This window comes from Pipistrellus kuhlii, unplaced genomic scaffold (assembly GCF_014108245.1).
Source record: "Pipistrellus kuhlii isolate mPipKuh1 unplaced genomic scaffold, mPipKuh1.p scaffold_m20_p_2, whole genome shotgun sequence".
In the NCBI taxonomy this organism is placed as follows: domain Eukaryota; kingdom Metazoa; phylum Chordata; class Mammalia; order Chiroptera; family Vespertilionidae; genus Pipistrellus; species Pipistrellus kuhlii.
The window spans coordinates 151,633,505-151,656,714 of record NW_023425515.1 but is presented as its reverse complement, the minus strand read 5'-3'; the positions used below and the strand labels follow the sequence as shown (position 1 = coordinate 151,656,714).

The 23,210-nt window shown below is 39.9% G+C and overlaps 1 protein-coding gene and 1 non-coding gene across 7 annotated transcripts in view; one reads left to right on the top strand and one right to left on the bottom strand.

The window, feature by feature from the left end:
- Positions 1–23,210, top strand: part of DNAJC6 (DnaJ heat shock protein family (Hsp40) member C6) — a 131,107-nt gene that overhangs the window by 20,547 nt on the left and 87,350 nt on the right. Inside the window, exon 1 of one of the 6 annotated variants that reach the window (XM_036443851.2) lies at positions 17,428–17,713. The exons of 3 other annotated variants lie outside the window; for them this stretch is intronic. In XM_036443851.2, the coding sequence (XP_036299744.1) occupies positions 17,518–17,713 (196 nt within the window). In that variant the 5' untranslated portion in view covers positions 17,428–17,517. Of the gene's footprint in view, positions 1–17,427; positions 17,714–23,210 lie in introns of those variants that run through there. 2 more of the 6 variants (XM_036443847.2, XM_036443848.2) reach the window with 2 other exon arrangements.
- On the bottom strand, positions 10,206–10,335 carry LOC118725139. The gene has a single exon (XR_004989880.1). It is a non-coding gene; the product is annotated as a small nucleolar RNA SNORA9 (small nucleolar RNA).

Below are 23,210 nucleotides of genomic sequence, written 5' to 3'. Positions count from 1 at the left end.
AGTTGTATGCGTTCCTTATATATATTTGGATATTAACCCCTTTAACAGATGTATCATTGCAGAATATGTTCTCCCATACAGTGGGATCTCTTTTCTTATGGTTTCTTTTGCTGTGCAGAAGCTTTTTATTTTTATGTAGTCCCATTTGTTTATTTTTCTCCTTAGTTTCCTTTGCCTGTAGGAGATGTATCCTTAAACTTGTTGCTATGAGAGATGTCTGAGATTTTGCTGCCTTTGGCTTCTGCTAGGATTTTTATGATTTCACAACTTACATTTAAGTCCTTTATTCATATTAAGTTTATTCTCATGTATGATATAAATTGGTGGTCTAGTTTCATTTTTTTTTTTTTTTGCACATATCTGTCCAGTTTTCCTAGCATCATTTATTGAAGAGACTGTCTTGACTCCATTGTATGCTCTTGCCTCCTTTGTCAAATATTAGTTGAGTGTAATGTCTTGGGTAGATTTCTGGGTTCTCTGTTCTGTTCCATTATGTCCGTTCTTGTGCCAGTACCAGACAGTTTTGAGAACAGTGGCTTTGTAGTATAGCTAGATATCTGGTATTGTGAGCTCTTCAACTCTGTTCTTCTTTCTCAAAGTTGCTGCAGCTATTCAGGGTCTTTTAGATTCCATGTAAATTTTTGGAGCATTTGTTCTATATTTTTGAAACATGCCATTAGTGTTTTAATAGGGATTGCATTGCCTTGGGTAGTGTGGACATTTTAATGATGTTAATTCTTACCAACCCACAAGCAACTTGTTTATATCTTTCTCTGTCTCTTTTTTCAACATCATGTAGTTTTTTGAGTATAAATCTTTTACCTCCTTGGTTAAGTTTATTCTAAGTATCTTAACTTTTTGTTGCAATGGTAAATGAGATTGTTTGTTTAGTTTATCTTTCTGAGAATTCATATTGGTGTATAAAGATTTTTGGATGTTAATTTTGTATCTTGCTACATTGCCAAATTCAGTAACTAAATCTAGTAGTTTTTGGTGGAGTCTTTAGGGTAGGGGTGTCGAACTCAATCAGAGAAGGGGCCAAAATCTAAAATCCAGCCTAAATCGCGGGCCGAATGGTTTACTGAACAGTCATAAACTGTCATTGTGATGGAAACGCAGCGGAGTGCAGTGATGACAGCGCAGTGCGGGCCACATTGCAAGGCCTGGTGGGACGGATTTGGCCAGCGGGCCTTGTGTTTGACACATGTGCTTTAGGGTTTTCTATGTACAATATTATGCTATCTGTGATTAATGAGAGTTTTACTTCTTCCTTTCCAATTTGGATGCCTTTTATGTTTTCTTCTTCTTGTCTGATTGCTGTGGCTAGGACTTCCAGTACTATGTTGAGTAAGAGTGGTGAAAGCACAACCCTGTCTTGTTCATGTTCTTAGGGGAAGTGATTTTAGTTTTTGCCCATAGAGTATGATGTTTGCTGTACATTTGTCACATATGGCCTTTTTCATGTTGAGATAGGCTCCCTCTATTCCCACTTTGCTGAATGTTTTTATTAAAAATGGGTGTTGGGATTTTGTCGAATGCTTTTTCTGCATCTATTGATATGATCATGTGATTTTTAAAGTATATATTTTTATTGATTCCAGAGAGGAAGGGAAAGGGAGAGAGAGAAACATCAATGATGAGAGAGAATCATTGATTGGCTGCCTTTTTTGTGCCCCCCCCCACCCCCCAAGGGATCAAGCCCACAACCCAGGTATAGGCCTTAACTAGAATCCAACCCAGTACCCTTCAGGCAGCAGACTAATGCTCTATCCACTGAGCAAAACCATCTAGGGTTGATCATGTGATTTTTGTTTTTTAATTTGTTAATGTGATGTATGACGTTTATTGATTTGTGAATATTGTACCAGCCTTGCATCCCTGGAATAAATCCCACTTGGTCATGGTGTATGATCTTTTTAATATATTGCTGGGTCTGATTTGCTCATATTTTGTTGAGGATTTTAGTATCTATGTTCATCAGTAATATTGGCTTGCAACTCTCTTTTCTTTTCTTTTTTAGTTCTCTTTCTTTGCAATGTTTTTTTTTTTTTTTTTTTTTATCTAGTTTTGGAATTAGAATAATGCTGACCTCACAAAAAGAGCTTTGAAGTGTTTCTTCCTCTTGGATTTTTTGGAATAGTTTGAGGAGAATAGGCGTTAGTTGTCCTTTGTGGTAAAACTCCCCTGTGTACCTCTGTAGACCTGTGCTTTTGTTTTCTGGGAGTTATTTGATTACTGCTTCTATTTAATAATTTGTTATTGGCTTATAGAGATTTTCTGATGGAGTTTTGGAAGATTGTATTTTTTTTTTTTTTTAGGAATTTGTCTATTCCATTCACATTGTCCAGTTTGATGGCATATAGTTGTTCATAGTTTTGTTTTACAATCATTTTGTATTTTTGTTGATTCTCACATCAATGTTTCTCTCTTCCTCTCTCTTCCCTTCTCTCTAAAAATCAATAATTAAATAATTTAAAATTAAATTAATTAAAAATATGGACTATATTAAAAAATAATATCAGCAGAGCAAAACACCAAGCAAGATACCAATGACATTTTCAACATGTTATAAATAATAAAGGGTATGTATAGTTGATTTCTAGTTACTGTTTCTTGCTTAGTCAAAGCTTGCTTGTATCTTCTTTTCCCATATTTTCTCTGAAATAATTACAGATTTTTGTTGCTTTGTTCCAGAAAATATGGACTTCTTCATTTTTGTGACTCTGACCCTACATTCAAATCTTTAATATTTTTTTGTGTGTGTGTGTGTGTGTTTTTTTATTTTATTATTTTGGAATTGTCAACTCTTACCTTCCAAGTTTAATGAAATTCTAAAATTTACAAAATATCTTGAATAATTTAGTTACAAAACATTCCATAAAACCTGTTACCATAGCTTTCATCCAGCCTTTTACCAGAGATGAGTATGTATTTTTTCAACATCCTTCCCAAGATCTAGGTTTATGTATAGGTGCTGCTGGTCACACTTATGGGCTTCATGTCACATTGCCTATGTCCTTAGTCTCTCAAATCCAAGATCAGTTAATTCACTCATTCATCTCATTTTTTTTTTTTTTTTGCACTGGACTCTCCTTCCTTCTCAAATATACACTAAGATAGCTCTAGGAGATAGGTTAAGGCAATAAATAGCTCTATTCAAATGTGACCTAAAACTAAAGGGTGACCAGGTTGATTGGTACCTTACTCATATGTGGGAATGAACGCTTTCTATGTTATCCCAAATTTCGTATTAGAATTAATACAAACAAAAGGCACTTACTTTTCAGATGTGTCTCTTTACTCCAATGCTGGTTTTTTAGGCACATTCAGTTTGTGAAAATTCATTGGGCTGAACACATGATTTGATCCACACTTCATATGTCTATTACACTTCTGTGGAAATTTTTAAAAGAATTAACTTGCTATTGTTAAAAAAAAAAAAAAAAAAAAAAAAAAAAAAGAATGAAAAAGTGCCAAGGACAAAAAAGCTTGGGAACCACTAATCAGGTTCAGCTTCCAATCCCAGAATGATTAGGGATGAGGAAACTGAAGCTTGGAAGGGAAAACATACTTGAGAGTTGGGGGAGTGTCTCATATAATAGGGACTGACACTCAGGCCCCTGACTCTAGTTCTGTCTTACTTTTTCTTACCTTTCAGAAAGGGGATGAGGAAAAATCCAGTGCGCACTAACAGCGGAGCTGGATGACATTCGCAGAACCCCAGATGCATCCTTCATAAGTCATCACTTAACTTTCCTACTATTTTTCGCCAGCTTCAACCTCTTCCCTGGTCATTTAAAAACAGATACTTTTGTCTCATGAGAACTCGGGGATGGTTATTTTATGACCTAAGAATTATTTGATTACATATGCTTAGAAAAAAAAGGGTAATTCATTCCTGTGAAATCTATCAGGAGCCCAGCACAAGGTAGTCTGTTTCCCTTTCTAAGCCATTTTTAGTTTGGTGCTGTATGGTTTAAATTTAGAATACTTTTTCCAAACTGGGAGTGGGGGTGTTGGTGCAGAGAATGAACTCAGCTGTGACTCCCGCTGCTGCAAGTTAAATGGTAAAATCTGGAAACCAGTGTTAAAGGAGAGGACTCTCAAGAGAAAGGGGATGCAGGAGAGCAGTCTTACCTTAATTGGAGTGGTGGTGAGGGGTCAGTAAGGAGAAAGAAACAGTGGGAGATATCTCCTCTTTTCCTCCTGCTTCAATGGGGCATGGCTTATTGAGGATTTCCCCTCCTCTTTGACTCAGTTCTACTCTTTCAAATAGTAGCTTGAAGACTTTCTCTGACTCCAGGTCCCTTCCCTGTCTTCTGCTTTATAACACCTGGCATATGCTTGACACCTACTAGGTACTCAATATATTGTAATTTAAAAGTATATGTTTCCCAAAAGGAAATTATGAAAATTCAAAAAGCACAAGAAAAACTGTGAACCTTCTATCATTCCATCCCTTAGAGATAACTGCTGGTAAAGCTTGAGTGTATCCCCATTCTATGTTATCTTTATATATCCATACTAGAGGCCCGGTGCATGAAATTTATGCATGGGGTGGGGAGAAGGCGGGGTCCCTCAGCTCAGCCTGCACCCTCTCCAATCTTGGACCCCTCTAGAGATGTCCCACTGCCCCAAATCCCTCGCACAATCCAGGACTACTGGCTTCCTGATTGCCCCTAACCACTTCTGCCTGCCAGCCTGATCACCCCCGAACCACTGCCCTGCCAGCCTGATTGATGTCTAGCTGCTCCCCTGCCAGCCTGTTTATCCCTAACTGCCCTCCCCTGCAGGCTTGATTGCCCCCAACTGCCCTCCCTTGCAGGTCATCTTGTGGTGGCCATCTTGTGTCCACATGGGGGCAGAATCTTTGACCACATGGAGGCAACTATCTTGATCTTGTGTGTTAGAGTGATGGTTAATCTGCATATTACTCTTTTATTAGATAGGATAGAGGCCTGGTACTTGGATGGGGGCTAGCTGGTTTGGCCTGAAGAGTGTTATTGATCAGGGTAGGGATTCCTTTGGGGCATGGGACGGCCTGGGCGAGGGGCCTGTGGTGGTTTGCAGGCAGGCCATGGTCTCCCCACTCCCACCCCTGCCATGACCCAAGTGGAGGCCCTGGTATCTGGGATTTATTTATTTTCTATAATTGAAACTTTGTAGCCTGGAGTGGAAGCCTAAACTGGCCAGGGCAGATGAAAAGCTTGGCTTTCTCTGTTGCCAGGGACAACCCTAGCCTGCTCTCTCCAGCTCCATAGCTGCCACCATTTTTCTTGGGATTTATCTTCTATAATTGAACCTTTGTACCCTCGACTGGAGGCCTGGGCCAGTCAGGGTGTGTGGAAAGCTTGGCTTCCTCCATTGCTGGGGTAACCCAAGCCTCCCTCCTGCTCTCTATGGTGGCAGCCATCTTGGTTGGGGTTAATTTGCATACTTGTTCTGATTGGCTGGTGGTTATAATGAGGTGATAGTTAATTTGCATATTACTCTTTTATTAGGTAGGATATATGCTTTACTTTGTTGAGATCATATTTTTCAGTTAACATGACTGCCAACTTTCTACATTTTTTAGTATCTGAAAAATATTACAAAATTTATAATATTTCATAACAATAACATGGCCTTCAGTTATTAAAAGAAGGTTTAGATACTGGCACTTTTAACAATTCAAACTCTAGTTAACAGGAAAATATGCTATTCATTTAGGAGGCTAATTCAAGTTTCAGAGTAAATAAATGATACAGTGGATAGAGCACACATTGACCTTCCTTCCTTCTTTCCTAAGCTTCCTTGTTTATTTTGGTGGATTGAAGATTTATTTTAGATTTTTAAAGAAATGAGGCATTTATGTAGAATGAAAAATCCATTGTTCTAAAAGTTAAGACATCTGAAATTTTCCCACTTACAACCCAGACATTAAATCACCTTGAGTCAGTCATTTCCCACTGCACTATGCCTATCACAAAGTTGATGCCCAGGATATTTTTATGGAATCATCTAATGCACACTGTATCACCAGCAACTTGGGGGAATCAGAGAACATGTGCTACACAAAACTGACTTACTGTGTGTGTATTATTCTCTCAAAAAACCAGAACCTGATTTCCATTTGTTAATTAGTATTCTGCATTTATCATTTGAATAGAAAAATTCCAACTTAGATAGAACACTGGTCATCTGGTTTTGTTTGCTTTTTGTGACCATCTGTAGATCACGTCTTAGGATTGAAAAGCCCATAAACCATCTTTTTCATCTTGTTTGATAAATGTCAAAAACTACAGCAGACTGATTAGAGGAATGTGTTGGGCTTAATGTAACTCCAGTGAGGTGATGCATATAAATTTAAAATAGATATAGAAAGTAGGTTATTAATACATTTAAGAAACCAGTTGTAGGGACTTTCAGTCAGGATGGCAATATAGGTAAATGCAGTACTCACATCCATCTTTCTTGAATAGAAAACCAACACTATTTTGCCGGCAAAGATTTAAAGGTTATGGAAAAGCTCTAACTTTATCTGAATAGTGAGGAGCTTAAAACATACTTACCACAACTTGGGCAGTTTGTTCCTGTAATTTGTGATCTAACCCTTTCTTTGGAGAACTTCTACATTTAATTTTTCAACAAACACATGGTTCCCTATCTCTGTACCACATGAGCATGGTGATTTCAGAGCCAAAGGTGAAAGTGTCATGTTTTGTTATCCATAAACACTATTTGGCCCAAAGGAAATAATCTGTAAAATGATGAGTCATAATTCTTTCAGGAAAATGATTTGCAGTGTATGAATTTTCTACTAAGATAAAAAAGTGAACATTTTCAAACTAAAATGATTTCAAAAGGTTCTAAGGCTGTGTGTTTTCCTTAACCCAGTAGAAGTGGTTTTATTTGCATAGGAAAATAGTTACTGCTATTTATAGTTACCAGATTCATATTAAACAGTGTGATGGAATACTAATAACTCTGATATGAACTGGTGAGTCCTTTATATATAGTTGTAGCACTGTGGCCTTATGCAGTTATAAATGCAATGATTAACCTTTGTTGGGTGCTAAACATATACAGAGCAGTTTCCCATATGTCTTTCATGGACTCTTCCAAGTAGCTTTAGTCATTCATTTAATAAGTATTTATCAGGCATGGAGTTAGGTACCAAACATGGCCCACAATCTGATGTGGGGAGTCATATATGTAACGGGAAATTTCAGTGTAGTGCATTGTAAGTTTATGTTCAAATATGTACAACGTTCTATGGGACCACATGAAATCATACCTAACTTGGTTTTGAGAACTTTGATGATTTCTTGGTGAAATGCTATCTATGCAGGGATCTGAAGGGCAAGTGGGAATTGGCCAGGCAGGAGATTACAAAGAAGCCCTATGGACTTTAAGGCAGCATGAGGAAAGGGGGAAAGTGGAGAGGGCTGAGTCTTCGAATGTGAAGGGTCCATTACGTCAAATACTTCAGACTGAGGGTGGCGGAAACCCTCGAATAGTTTTAAGCTGCTGAGTCACATAATTGGATCTGCAGTTTTGAAAGCTCAAATGTGAATCAGTTTGCTCATTTCTCTGTCTCAATTTTCTTATTTCTAACTTGAAAGGGTTAGTCTACCCTTTACAATTCCTTCCAACTTTAATATTCCAGAAATTTATTGTGTTTTGGAAAAACTCAATTGCAGACTGATTTCTAGATTTCTTGGGTAGCAAGGCCTGAGATCACAACTAGTGCTTGAAGAGGTAAGTTTGTGGGGCTGGGGAGGGTGTGCTGAGAGTGGGGACAGGAAGTTGAATGGACTGATATGTCATGTCTACTGGGGAATAAGAAAACTGACAGTCTCCTCAAAGACCCCTGGTGGATAGCTTTAGCTTCTCAGCAGACAGATTAATGTCACCTTGTCCTGTTTCTAGTGCAGAGAAAATACAGTAGGCATTTTACAAACATTAAAATGCTATATACTGAGCTATTTACTGATGAAATGATACAAAATCTAGAATTTGCTTAAAAGTAGTTAGGTGTCTATATATGTAAAACATGATTGGCCATGACGTGGTAATTGTTGATACTGAATGATGGGTACAAAGGATCCATTATATGATTTTCTGTATTCTATATATGTTTGAAAATTTCCACAATAGAAAGTAAAAGAAAAAAACAACAACACACAGTACAATAAGATGCCCAACCTGTCACTCACACTTCCTCATTTTTAGCACAAAAGACAAGTCATACTCTCTCATTTGGCCATAGTGAAGTAAATAGACTCAGAATTACTATGGCATAAGTGTTGACACTTTGCTTTAAGTTCTGCATCAACTTTGATGGCTTAAAATGTCCCAGACTGCACTGAGATTATTTGGGCAGACCAAAAAAAGTGCATTCCAAGGAAAGGGCAACTCTTCCAGGGCGTTCACTGATGACATGGTCAGAGTTCTGCAGCTCTGGGTAGCTCTGGCCAGGAGGGCAATATCTCAGCAGAGTGAGGTGGAGAGATCACTGGCTTTGGATTTATGCACAGTGGACCCAACCGCGTATCAGTCAAAGGACAATGACAAGACATAACAAAGGTCACGTTCACTGAACTTTATGTGGCAGGCACTGTGCTAAGCTCTTTATGTATTTTATAACATACAATTCTAACAGCTGCCCAAAGATGCTACTATTTTACCGGTGAGAAAACTGAGGCATAGAGAAGTTAACTAATTTGTCCATGAACACATAGACTTTATGTTGTTCCTAGCAAATGTTGTGGCAAATAAATAAAATACAGTGTTTAGCTTGTAGTTTGTATCCTAGTTAGGATTAGGTTTGGGTGCACATAACAACAACAACAACAACAAAGCAAAATAAAAACCACTTAAGACAAAATGGTTTGTTTCTCTCTCACCTTTAAGAGTCTAGAAATAATCAGTATAGGGCTGCCATAGTTCTCTAGGGATCAGGGTTCTTCTTTCCTATTGCACTTCTAACTACACTTATTTCATTGTCAAAAGTCCTCCATTTCAAGGTCATCTCATGGCCCAAGACACCTGTTGGAGCTCCACGTTTTACCAGAAGAAAGAGAAAAGGAATGGGTTCTATTAGCCTAGAAGGCGGAAAGGGACATTGGGGATCACTGACAATCACTGCTTTGCCCATGCTTAGCTGTATTTCAGAGCCCTGTCTCCATAGGTATGACATGGCCATGGTAATCCTCCTCAAAAGACCTTTCACAGTTAGATGAGTAATACATGAGAAACCTAGGCTCTTAATTTAGTGGTGAGGAAATTCTGGTTCTTTCTCTGCCGTTAGATGTAGTCAAGTGGGCAGCAGTGGGTTGGTGTCTTAGAAACTGCCTGGAGATTCAGCACCCCAAAAATTGGCTCTGTATGCATTTGGGGTTCACCACTGCCTTCCTCAGCATCATTGCAGAGGATTTGCCACATACTCTAGGGCTCACAACCTTTAGGCACAAAATAATTATATTTTAAGGATCTACAGGAGCAGAGTGCCACAACGAAGATAAGACTGCAGACTCCGAAGTCTATAGGGAAGACAAAGAAGGCAGACTCTGGCCAGAGTGAAGGCCTGGGTCCCGAGTACTGGAGGAAAACCAGTGCTGGAAGCCAAGGGAAAGAAGGCTTATTGCACGAATCTCTTTGTGCAATGGGCCTCTAGTCTTATATAATGAGCTCAGGGCCAATCATGAGAGTATCTAGAATTTAGGAAAACATTCACTTCAGTGTATATTTGCTTCTGACTTTGGAAAACTGTTCACCATGCAAAAATTTTGAGTCTTGTTTTCCCCAGGATTGATTGCAGTTGAGCACAGAGCTAGCTTAGTCTGTTGGTGTCTGTCTATTTGAGAAACTGAAGTTTCCCTGCTTATAAGATGACAGATGAAAGGGACAGGCGCTTCCATGAGTTATCTTTAAATGGTAATGTAGGTGTAACTTTGTTATACCAGGAGCCTGTCCTTGAAAAGTCAGACTCTTGATCCCAGGAGGCGTCATGCAAGGGGCAGCCAATCAATGTTTCACTCTCAAGTAAATGTTTCTCTCACCCTTCCCCTCTCTCAAAAAATCAGTAAAAATAAATAAATAAATAAACTTATATATATATAATTAATATATATAATTATATATATTGAATATATTAGGGAAGACATTATTTATTTTTGTTGTTATTGTTTTGTGTTTTGTTTGTTTTCATTTGCTTTTTTTGTGACTGTCTGAAATTTCTATAACTGCTCCGGATGCAGCAGGACAAGGCCTCAAACTGTTCCAAAATGTTCTCACAAGCATTGTAGGAATGCACAGGGTCACTCCAGACCCAAGCACGCTGGAGGCTTGCAGAAAAAATATTTAAAAAAAATATATTTTATAGGTTTTAGAGAAGAAAGAAAAGGCTGGAATAGAGCCTGGGATCCTTCAGTCTGCAGGCTGACTATCCATTGAGCCAAACCAGCTAGGGCTAAAAATATTTAAAATAAAATAAAATAAAATAAAATGCATGATTTCTTAGATGTGATGAAATACAGTATTTCAGTACGGCTTTAGCATTTATCATATGCTTTCATGTACCCTATTTCATCTGATTCTTCCTATGAGGGAGGCAAAGTAGTCTCCCCAATTTTATATAGAGAAAATGAGGCTGATAAATAGATTATAGAAAAGTTACATTGACAGGTCCAGAACTTAAACATAATTGTACTTTCCCCCCCAAAGCTAGTGGTTTTCCACAATGACTTGATGTCTTCTTAATTTGCATACACACACACACACACACACACACACGTATACACATACATGTGCAAATACAGAGACCAAGCTTTTTTTTTTTTTTAAAGCTAGAAACTTGCTTTTAATTAAAATAAAGTTTTTTTTTTCTACTAGAGATTTAAAATGAGGCCAAAGACTAGCAAAGTATCAATTTTCAGGAGCACAGCATACAAACTCCTCTAGCCCAGATGGTTACAAATGAGCCTGCCTATTGGGAAGCCGCAGTAATTGAAAACTTTCATGTTTCACCGAGCAGAACTGATAGCAAAGCAAGGGTAGGTCCCACAGGGTGTCCAAACCATTTCTCACTGGCCACACTTAGGACATACCAGGAATGACTGAGGCATCCTCTGGCTTTCACTTTGCCCACCAGAACCACCTCTTCAGTCTGGTGCAGTGGCCAGAGCATGGACAGTAAGACTGGAGTTTGAATCCTAAGTGATTGGTAGTTCTGTGAGCTTGGGCAAGTTACTCAACCCCTCCAGTTTGCCTCAAAATAAGGATAATATCTTTGCAGAGTTGTTGAGAAGGTGATAAAGTAGTTAAGGTACCTGGCAAATGGTAAATAACCAATAGCAGTTGTTTTTCTTATTATCAGAGCTTTAAGGAAGCACAGGTTTGGGGGAATTGTCCCCTCAATCCCCAGGGAATTATCTTAAAAAATATATCCTGCCTGGAAAAATGTGTCCTATTTTTCTGGGAAACTTAGCACTTCCATCAGGCACCCAGAACAGACAACCTCAGTCCTCAGGAATATTGTGGGAATAATTGGGATTTTCTTCTATTAAGCATCAGCTCACTCAGTTTTTCCTAGCATACTTCCTTGTCTCTCATTGTACTGCTCTGTGTCAGCAATTTTCAACCTTCTTCATCTCCTGGCACATATAAGCTAATTACTAAAATTCTGTAGCACACTAAACAATTTATGTTTTGCTGATCTGACAAAAAAAAAAAGGTATAATTTTGATTGATTTACAAAAATAATAATTACCTGTGTTTTTTGCTCCAAAGTAACTTTTTAAAAAATCATGTGCTTCTATATGTATATAAAGATTTCTGTTACCAATAATTAATTAATCAGATGCAATTTTGTATGCAATGTGACCAATAAGTTGCATTTCTATTATATGACCTATCTATTAATAAAAGAGTAATATTCAAATTGACCATCACTCCAAACACACAGGATGGCTGCCCCTATTGGAAACAAGATGGCCGTCATAAGATGGCTGGCAGGGAAGGGCAGTTGGGAGGGACCAGACCTCCAGGGGAGGGCAGTTAGGGGACCAGGCCAGTAGGGGAGGGCAGTTAGGGGTGACCAAGGCTGCAGAGCAGGACAATTGCGGGGAGGGGACTCAGGCCTGCAGGGAAGGGCAGTTAGGGGTGACCATGCCTATAGGGGAAAGCAGTTGGAAGTGACTGGGCCTGCAGGGGAGGGCAGTTGTGGTGACCAGGCCTGCAAGGGAGGGAAGTTGTGGAGAACCAGGCCTGTAGGGGGGGGCAGTTAGGGGCAACCAGGGCTTCAGAGCAGGACAATTGAGGGGGGGGGGCAGGCCTGCAGGGGAGGGAAGTTAGGGTTGACAAGGCCTATAGGGGAGGGCAGTTAGGGGTGACCTGGTCTGCAAGGGAGGGCAGTTGGGGGCAACCAGACAGACAGGGGATCAGTTAGGTGTTGATCAGGCTGCAGGGGAGTGGTTAGGGGGTGATCAGGCTGGCAGGCAGAAGCAGTTAGGGGCAATCAGGCAGGCAGGTAGGTGAGTGGTTGGGAGCCAGCAGTCCTGGATCAGGCTTAAACCAGCAGTTGGACATCCCTCAAGGGGTCCCAGGACACTTCCCCACCATGCATGAATTTCGTGCACCGGGCCTCTAGTATATTTATGGTTCAAGACAGAGCATTCACACCAGACAGGTATTGTTGTTTTGTTGGTTGCCACTTTTTTATTTGACAATCTAAGGGAAAAGAGGTCATTGGCCCTGACTAAACAGTCAGGTATTGCTTGTTTTAAAAATTCTGGAGGCACACTGGTTGAAAATCACTGCTCTATGTGTAACTCTTGTCAGCTGTCACTATTTATGTGTATGTTCTATAGAAAAACTCAGATTAACTGGGACTTAGCTACTGGAACACTTAAATGGTCATGTTTTTCCCCCTCTGGGCTTTATTTGAAGGAGAAAGAGGAAAATGACAAGTAAAGTTTTAAGAAGAATAGGAAAATCGTGTGATTTAACACCTTCCATTTTATTGCTAAGAGAAAGAGAATGATTATTAAGGCCACTCTGCTTATTAATAATAGAGGAAGGAGAGGATTTCCAGCCTATTCCCAGTCTTTCATTTGGACTGTGGCCTGTAGATGTGGCTTTTGGCACTTGTCTTGGTGGTGTTACTCCCTGGCTGTGGCCACTACACTGTGCAAGGTCTGACTGACGATGGGAATGAGCGGGACAGACTGGGTATCATACACTGGGAAGTGGTGATGAAATGTGGCACTCAAACTGAAGCCTATCTACCTTCTGTGAAGGCATCTAAATTAAAAAAAAAATTGTTTTTTTTTAGGTACAGGACAAACAAAAACTGGTCTGAGGGCCAGTTGGAGCACCTCGCTTTTAGTTTCAGTACCTTGTACCAACTATATCCACAGGCCTTCTTCAATAAGGAGATCATCTGAATTATGGACCTGAGGCGTGTTGCCAAAGGAAGTTTCAATGCTATTCATTGATTTATATGAACTAAAGCAGAAAATTGAAAAAGTGCATTTTAGAAACCTAATCACAATGCATTTTGCAGCAGAGAGAACACAGTAGAAGCTCTGCCCTCATTTGCTATCTGGTTAGCTAGAATTCTTTGTTGTCCAATTATCCAAGTAAATTCAGATGTCACAGTGTAGAGGTCATTAAAAATTGTGAAAACTACCCCTGGCTGGGGGGCTTAGTTGTTTGGAGAATCGTTCCATACACCAAAAGGTTGTGGGTTCTATTCCCTCTCAGGCACATACCTAGGTTGTAGGTTTGATTGCCCCGTTGGAGCACATATAGAAGGCAACTGATCCTCTCTCTCTCTCTCTCTCTCCCCCTCTCCCCCCTCTCTTCCTCTCCCCTCTCTCCACTTCCTCTCTCTCTAAAATCAATAAAAACATATTCTCAGGTGAGGATTAAAAAATTAGGGAAAACTAGGACCTCTCAGTACTGGAGGTTCTGTCATATATAGACATTCAAACATTTAAATACAGGGACCCATAGTGAGAAATACATTTATGTCATTTTTGAGCAGAATCACACACACACACACACACACACACACACACACACCCCAGAAACCCAAAATAGTATTTGAAGAAACAGTATCTTACCATATGCCCAAACTGATGTTTTCCAACCTGTTCCATTTTTATTAAAATAATGGTCATGAATTGCCATGCTTATTTTATATCTACTAGTAGATCACAACATTTAGTTTTTAAAAATCATGAGATGAGGTGATTGATGCTAATACATTTTTATTTACTCATTAAACTTATTAATTCAAGAGATATTTACTCAATTTCTAATGAGTGTGAGGCGGACAGGGACAAAACATGGATTTTTGTCACCAAAGAGTCCAAAGTCTAATGGGAAAGACATGCAAGAAAATGCCTAAAAACTCAAAGCAGAACAATCACTTCACATTTTACATGACACTTTTTAAAATTATTATACATCATAATGATAATCTTTTAAGTAGGCAGGACAGAATTTAGCCCCATTTTACAGATAAGAAATTGTGTTTTTGAAAAAGTGACCCATACAAAAATAATAGAACAACAGTGATAATAGCATTTGCTAAGCATTTACTATATTTAATTTTCACTACCACCTTACTTTTATGGTACTTTTACACTCATTTTACAGAGGAGAAAAGTGAGACAGAGAGGTTAAGTAACTTGCCCAAGGTCATAGAGAGTTCTGGGGAACTAGGGTTCCCCATAGATTCTGGGAAACTAGGATTCAATCCTAGGAAATATGGTTCCAGAACCTCAATCGTAACCATTGTGTTATAGTTCCTGGAAATCAGAAAGCAAAGATAATAATCTCTGCTAGGTTGTGTAATCTATTTGTCTTCTACCCCCACCAAAAATGTAGTGTGAATTGAGCCAGAAACCTGGGCATGTACCCTGACCTGAGCATAGGACAATGCTAAACCAACGAGCCAAACCAGCTGGTCTGATATGCTCATTATATCTCTAATTTTGTAGGGTTTTTAAGAGTTATTATAATTGACTTTGTTAATATTAAATTAAAAGTAAAATTAAAAAATAAAGTGGTCCCTGTAACCCATTCATGTTTTTTCTTTAAATTTGCAAACTGGGGAGATAGTTATTTAAAAATATGTTTCACCTAAATATATTCCAGCAATATGTCTGCAACTCTGAAAAACGGTTCAGCAAAAATAACTGAGTGTGCTCTTTTTGAAAAAAATTTTCACTTTTCAAAAATGATCTTCTCTAAATTCTCTTAATCCTGTGATTATAAATCCAGAATTTGACAAGGCACATGATGAACTCTGGGTATTTATTCTCCCTGTGGATTAGTAATGAATTAAATGAGAAGGAAATGTGCAGAAAAAGATTATTTAATATAAAATTGGAAAAGATTTACTTAAAAAACTGGAAGTATAAAATTTGTGTTTAAAATTTTATTACAATTTTAACCGTCATCACTCAAGTTGTTTGATGTTGTAAATGAGCATTAACTGGTTTGGGATTTAGGTCAGATCATACTTTCACCAGGTAATGCAGTTAGGAAAGCAGCTGGTCAGGGGCTGGAGGATAAGACAGCATTTAAAAAAATTGAATTTATTTGGGTGAAACTGATGAACAAAATTATACAGATTTCGGCCGCACAATTCTACTACACAATCTAGGCCTCTCTACTGATTCATCCTCTTCCTACAAGGATTTGCATTTGCGTGATCCTTGAATAGAAAACGTCTCCCAACCCGTTTGATTTATTTTATGTAGGCCTATGTAGAGCTCGAGCTTCCAGGAAACTCTTTGGATCCCAAGTGATTTGGACTGAAGTGTCTTGGAATGAATAGTTTGAGTTTGTGTCCTTAGGAGACCGAAATCATAATAGCTAAAGAAAGCCAGGAAAGGAGAGAAGGCAAAACTAAGATGTAAGAAGATTTTACACACATGTACCTATTTTCTTGTTTTGGTGATGAAACTCTGTCAGATGACTTTGGAAAAGTTTTTCACTTAGCATTCCAAATCCTTATAGGGAAAAGGTTCCTTTTTATTAAAAAATTTCACTTGATCTTCTCCTGAAATGATGTGAATGATGGATACTTCTGCAGTCTTATTAATTCAGGTGAAAATGGACATTTGGTAATTTCATTTTAAGAATTACAGTTACATCCAGGTTTTATAAGGCTTGAAACATATACAACGTTGGGGTCCACTTGAAGAATAAAAATATGGAATGACAAATGTTAGATTAGGTACACAGTCTTGTAAGGGGCTCCGGCAAGAAAGGGGCCTTTTTGATCCCTGAGCTTCATTGCCTTCATGATAAATTCTCTAACAATGAGTGACTGCTTTCTTTGCCTCACACGACAAAAGAAAAAACAAAACAAAACGGGGAGGGGCTAGAAAATGGAAAGAAAGTCCTTGTTTAGCTTGCTTCCCAACTATCCCCTCAAGCCAGCTGAGTGGTTTGGTCCTTTCTCTGGGTCCCAAGGTAAATGAGGTCAGATCTGAAACTGCACCGGATTCAACTGTGCGTCCCTTTCTTCTTCTTCCCCAATTTATTCCTTCAACAAATAGTTACTCAACAGTCACATACATCCACTAGGTGGAAGAGACCCCAGTTGCCTCCTAGCGTTAGCGTTAGAATGGCTAGCTCTTCCATCTCTCGCGTAGGGGTCATGCCCATTATGTGAAATGTGCACAAAACAACCGCTGTTTCTCTTCTAGCGGACACTATAGCCAGTTCATTTGAGTGACAGGTCAGCCCTCCAGGACAGTAACCGTGCGGGAGGGGGGGGGCAGGGGGGGGCCTTTGACTTGCCGAATCTTCCAGCAAATGTAGGTTAAGTGATACGAAATGGGCGTGTCTGGATCTTACCAAGAAACCCCTTCATCCCCAAAGCTTTACCAGCCAGAGGCACCCAGCCCCCTTTCTTCAGCTCAACACTCCAAAGAAAACACCCTCTACTCCTTCCTGGCCGCAGTCGTCCCTCCCCCTCCCATCCCGCCCCGTTTTCCGCCTTCAGCCCACCTCCCCGAGAAGCTCCCCTCCCGTTCTCCCTCTCTTGTCTTCCTTCCCGCCGGCCAGGCGCGCTTGGGGCTGCCCTTCTGCGCGGGGCGACACGGCAACCCCTTTAGGGTGGCTTCCAGGCGGGCACTCTCCAGCCGGAGCGTGGCTGGCCCGGAGCCTGGAGCTCGGCGGGCCCGCGGCTCCGCCGTGGCGGCTCCGAGGACGCGCGCGCCGCCCCCTCGCTCCCTCCCTCTCTCCTTCCCTTCCTCCCTTGCGCCGGGCGCCCAGAGCGGCTGGTCTGCCCAGGGCGGTGGCTTCTTGCGCCCCGCAGGGCACAGCTCCTCTCCCGGAGGCCGCTCCCTCTTTCCCTCCTCTTGGCGTCATGTCGGGCAGTTGATCATTTTTCTTTCTTTCTTCCTTCCTTAAAAAAGAAAAAAAAAAATCTCTCCTCTAGTCCTTCCCACCTTCCACCTCTCCATTCGTCGTCTCCCAGGTTGATTTCTTTCCTCTTCTCTGGGCTTGCCCATGAGCCTCCTCGGGAGCTACCGGAAAAAGGCCAGCAACGATGGTTATGAATCCTTGCAGCTGGTGGACAGTAACGGGGACCTAAGTGCCGGGAGCGGCGGGGGTGGCGCCAAGCAGAGAGTGAATGTCGGGGCGGCGGCGGCGCGGAGTCCCGCCCGGCAGCCTGCGGACCGCGCCAGCACCATGGACAGCTCAGGTAGCGCCGCGGGCGGGCGGGAGTGCCGGCCTCAACTCCGCGGGCCCTCCAGGCCCGGCCCAGTCCCCTAGCCCGAGGCCCCCACCCCAGCCCTGGCCTGCGAGAGGCCCGGGCACCTAATACCACCAGGGTGTCGCGTCTTTAATTTCTCTAATCCAGGGAGCTAGGAAATGTTAGGTTGGTCTGGAGGCCCAGTGACCGTAGTGAGCGCCTCTTGATCTGGCTTAGGCTGCTGAATTCACCTGCTGGGAGCGAGCGGGGAGAGGAAGGGTGAGCAGGGGAGGGGAAGGGGTGGCGCGACGAGCGGCTGGGAAGGAGGGCGGGGAGAGGCAGCTGCTTTCACTATCCTGCTAGGGGAGAGCGGGAGAGAGGAAGGAGCAAGTGCTTGATTGTGTTTGCAGCCCGGGGACGGTATTTATTCCAGTTGTTCTGGTCGTGCGGATGTTACCTACTTGCAATTGTGTAAAACTCTACCCACCTCTCCATTCTGCTCTCTGCCAGGGTTGATGCTGTTTCTTGAGAAGTTTTTACCTGGGATCTAGAACCCTTTTACAAAGCTTTCATGATTTGCACAATGACACAATGAAAGTTTTTTTTGGTTTTGTTTTGTTTTTGTCTTTGAGCTTTTTAAAATTTTTTTTAGGCATTTGCATTGAGTGTATTGATATTTCATAAACCTTTACATGTAAGGAAAATGGGAATGCTTCCATTGTATCTGGGCTTGCAACCATCTTCTATAAAGCAATTTAGCAAGTTGAAATTTGCTCTTGAAAATGCTTTTTTAGTGACTTTCATAGCAAAACAGTCATTTAATATATCCATGTTGGACCAGGAGTAGTGTTCTAGTTGTTTTCTTACTTTTTCAAGGAACCAGGACACAAGGTGTGTTCACAGAGAGATAATTTATAATTGAAGTGTTCAGTGGTTTCTGCTACATTGATAACTTTAATATGGGACAACTGAGGACTCCAGAGGGAAGATTCATGTTTGGTCGTTTGGAAAGTAATGAAACTTTAAAGTTTAATTCCTGCATTTTGCAAACAAATGCTTACTTCTTTAATTGTGTACCCTCGCTGGGCTGCCATTTTCTTTCTCATCCCATAAATGGGATGAATATTGTTAACACATGTTCCAGTGCCCTGGCCTGAAAATGAATTTTACCCATGCAAACTCTTACTGAAGTTAAATAAAGTATTGGCAGGATGTTCTCTCAGGATCATTTTAAATTGAAGCTGAGATGGGACTGATGGTTTCAAGAGCTTTGGTATTGATGTTGTACATGGTTATTTGACTTATGTTTTTCCAAATCTGTGATTCCTCAAAACCCAAACCATCTTTAAACTAGATATTGTCTCATTTAAGTCTTAAAGATTCGTGTATTCCAAATGATACCACTGTAATCCCTTCTGGAACACAGTGGACATGTAAACAAATAAATGAAATGAAAATGAATAGTTTCCAAATGAGTATGGAGAAGCCGCACTTCAGGGAAATGAAAGAATTATGAAATTTTGTGTACCTAACTTTTATAAGGATTTTCACTTTTGGAATTGGAATTCTTTTTTAAGTATATTACATTCTAGAATAAATTCAACACGTATTTCCTGAGCTTGTTATTTGCCAGGTACTGTGCCAAGCACTGTGCGGAATTAGAGAGAAACTTTTGGCCTCTAGGGGGCAGTAACTCAAACACACAGCCCCCAGTGGTAAATCCTGGTTCTTTAAAGATTATCTTTTTCAATAAATCAGTTTTTCAATAAATTTAAAGAAGAATGAACTGCCTTGATAAACTATTATAATGGGAAAGCATTTTATTATTAATATTGTTATCTCTAAAATGCTATTATTTGGAGTTGATTCTTCAGCTTAATCAAACTAGCACTATATGAAGAAGTTGCAGGGATTCATCCCTATCCCTCTCCCTCTGGTTAGGGGGAATGCTGTGGCTTTGTATTTAATGACTATTTTGGTGCATATTTGCAATTGAGAATGTAATTTAGGCGGATGCTGTTTGTCTGGTTTGGATGAGGGATTGGGCCCAGAAAATGGGGTTTCTCTCAGTGGGTAGCGTGTTTCATTTACTAGTGCAACTATATCTGTCTTGTCTAATCATAGTCTTTTCTTGTAAGATCCTCAATGAGTGGCTTTATGCAGTGTAAATGTATCCATTTGTTTAAGATATTTAATTAAACTCATAGATCATTTCTAAAGGAGCAGTACTCTGCCCATTCATTCAACTGATTGTACTGTGACATGCTGCATAAGATTGGTGGTTCATGGGGCTTTTGCTCTAACAGGAATGTTTATGAATGGAGAAAAATGTGTCGAGGTCCCTCTAGAGAATTTAAAGCTTAATCTTAACAATACCGTATACCTGTATGGCTATTTCTAATAGATTGAACACTTGGACAGTAATCTCATTTCATTTACCCAGCATTCTAATAGGTAAAGTAAGCAGCATGTGGATGTGCCTAGGGATTTGGGATTGAATTTCTTCACAATTGTTACTAGCTATAAAATCTAGAAAATAATTAAGCTTGTTCCCCATTATGAAAGGAGAATCATAATAGAGCTTTACTTTGAGGCTTAAAACAACATGAAAATATATTTGCAATCTTTCTTCTCATTACTGTCTGTGCCCTTCCAATCAGATGAGGAAACATATTCTTAGAGATGGCAGGAGACTGGTTCAGGGTAAAATAGCCACTTAGTGATAGCTAGATTGTTGAAAAACAAAAACAAAAACAAAACAATACCTACTTCGACTTTCCCCTCTGCTTTAAATGAAAGAGTGACGGATGTTTAGAGAAGTGTAATGACTTTCTAAGTCAACAGATTTCCAAGTAGTAGATTCCAGAATGACCGCCTAGCCGTATGTAACTTGCAGAGCTTTCTACCTGCCCTGGCTCTATTTCTCTTCATTGGAATTTTCACTAGAAAAGATTGTCATTCAAAGGTAATCCTCTGATATCCCAATGGCACTTCAATGATCCCAATTCATCAGCTCAAAAACCCCATATTTCTCTTGTATGCCTTTCACCTTCTTTAGAAAGTAGATCCGGAAAAGCAGAACTCCCAATCTTAAGTCACTAAAGTGTTCCAACATTAGGCTTTACTTACCAAATTCATAATGACAAGCCATAAAGCAGTTGTTTAATTAAAAGTATAAGGATAAAAGTATAAGGATAATGGCCCTGGCCGGGTGGCTCAGTTGGTTGGAGCACCATCCCATACACCAAAAGGTTGCAGGTTCAATTCCCAGTCAGGACACATACCTAGGCTGTGGGTTCTATCTCCAGTCAGACCATGTCCAAGAGGCAACCAATGGATGTTTCTCTCTCTCTTCCTCTCTCTCTAAAGTCAATAAAACCTATCTTTGGGTGAGATTTGATTTTTTAAAAAAAGTATAGGATAATGAAGAATGTTGTATTACTTTCTTATTTAGTATAGATCTGATTGGAAACAAAAATTATTTTTAACAAATACAGTGGGGAAGAATTGGCTTATGGTTATTCATGTGGAAAAATAATATAATGATTAATAAATAATAATACAAGAATAAAATCTGTGTTTTGAGTTCTCACAAATGTATACCTACTTTTGCCCCACCCTGTGATGTCCACATTTTCAGGTTATCACCTACTCCATTCTTCAGGACCTGGCTTCAGTATCCTGAAACCCTATAGCAGTGGTCTCAAACTTTTGGACCTCCAGGGACCACCAGTTGGTGACTGCTGCCCTATAGGTTGCATGAGAGGGTCATTATCCCTGATCCTCCAGCAGCCTATACATCCCTATCACAGCTGTCATCACATTGAGTTGTCTGTGGCTTCTCTCTCCCTGTAGACCAGTGGTCAGCAAACTCCTTAGTTAACAGAGCCAAATATCAACAGTACAATGATTGAAATTTCATTTGAGAGTCAAATTTTTAAACTTAAACTTCTTCTAATGCCACTTCTTCAAAATAGACTCACCCAGGCCATGGTATTTTGTGGAAGAGCCACACTCAAGGGGCCAAAGAGCCACATGTGCCTCGCGACTGCAGTTTGCTGACCTCGGCTCTAGACTATAAAGGAAGTACAGAGTCAAGCTAGGTCTTATTCACCTTTGCATTCTTGTTAATTCTTGGTATTTATTAGAGCCTGATAAATACTGGTAGAGTGAATGAAAACATGAGTAGATTTTGAATTTTTTAAAAAGGGCATTTATAATGAAATACGTCCATCCAAACTAGAAATAATCATACAGCTAGATTTTAACAGAAATGAGGCCAGACTCGAAATAAATTAAACTGCTGGCAGAAAGCTAGACCAATTCAATAATGAGCATGCTTTATGTGCAAGGACCCTAGAAGTGGGAGAAAGAAGTGAATACATAGGCCCAGACCCCAAGAGTTTTATAATGTGGAAATGTAAAGAAATTAGCTCTTCAAAAGACTGGGCTTTTTTGATGCTATCTATTGTGTGATTCATCATCCAGATAATGTGTTTCAGCAGAAAAAAAGAAACACCAAAGATATACTTTTTTATTTTTTATTTTTACAGACTAATAATAGATGGCTTTTATCTGTATATCTGTGGGTTTTTTTTGTTTTTTCCCCCATCATTATCACAAAGTATGGCTCTTAGCTATTTTCAGGTTTAATAGTAAAATTTTTTTTGTTTCATCTTTGGCTGTCTGTAGTTATATGTAAGCTTTATGGTGACTTACAGCTTTTTATAACCTGTACTCACCATCTTGAACCTCTTTAGGAAAAAATATGTAATTTCGAGGTGGATTGAAAAATACTGGAGTTTACATTGTACATTTTCTTTTTTTTTTTTAAATAAATCTTTATTGTTCAGATTATTACAAATGTGATCATCTTCCCCCCCTCAATTGCTCCCCTTCACCAGGTTCCCACCCCACCCTCTGTCCTTTCCCCATCCCCCATTGTCCTCATCCATAGGTACACAGTTTTTGTTCAGTCTCTTCCCGCACCCCCACTCCCCTTTTCCCTGAGAATCGTCAGTCCACTCCCCTTCCATACCTCTGATTCTATTATATTCACCAGTTAATATTGTCCATCAGATTTTTTAATTCCCTTGGTTTTTAGATTCACTTGTTGATAGCTACGTATTTGTTGATCATAATTTTTATCTTTATCTTCTTCCTCTTCCTAAATAACCTCCTTCAGCAATTCATATAATTCTGGTTTGGTGGTGATGAACTCTTTTAGCTTTTTTTTTTTTGTGAAGCTCTTTATCTGTCCTTTGATTCTGAGTGATAGCTTTGCTGGGTAGATTATTTTTGGCTGTAGGTTCTTGTTATTCATCACCTTGAATATTTCTTGCCATTCCCGTCTGGCCTGCATGGTTTCTGTTGAGAAATCAGCTGACAATCTTATGGGTGCTCCTTTATAGGTCACTACCTGCTTTTCTCTTGCTGCTCTTAATATTCTCTCTTTGTCTTTTGCTCTTGGAATTTTAATTATGATATGTCTTGGTGTGGTCCTCCT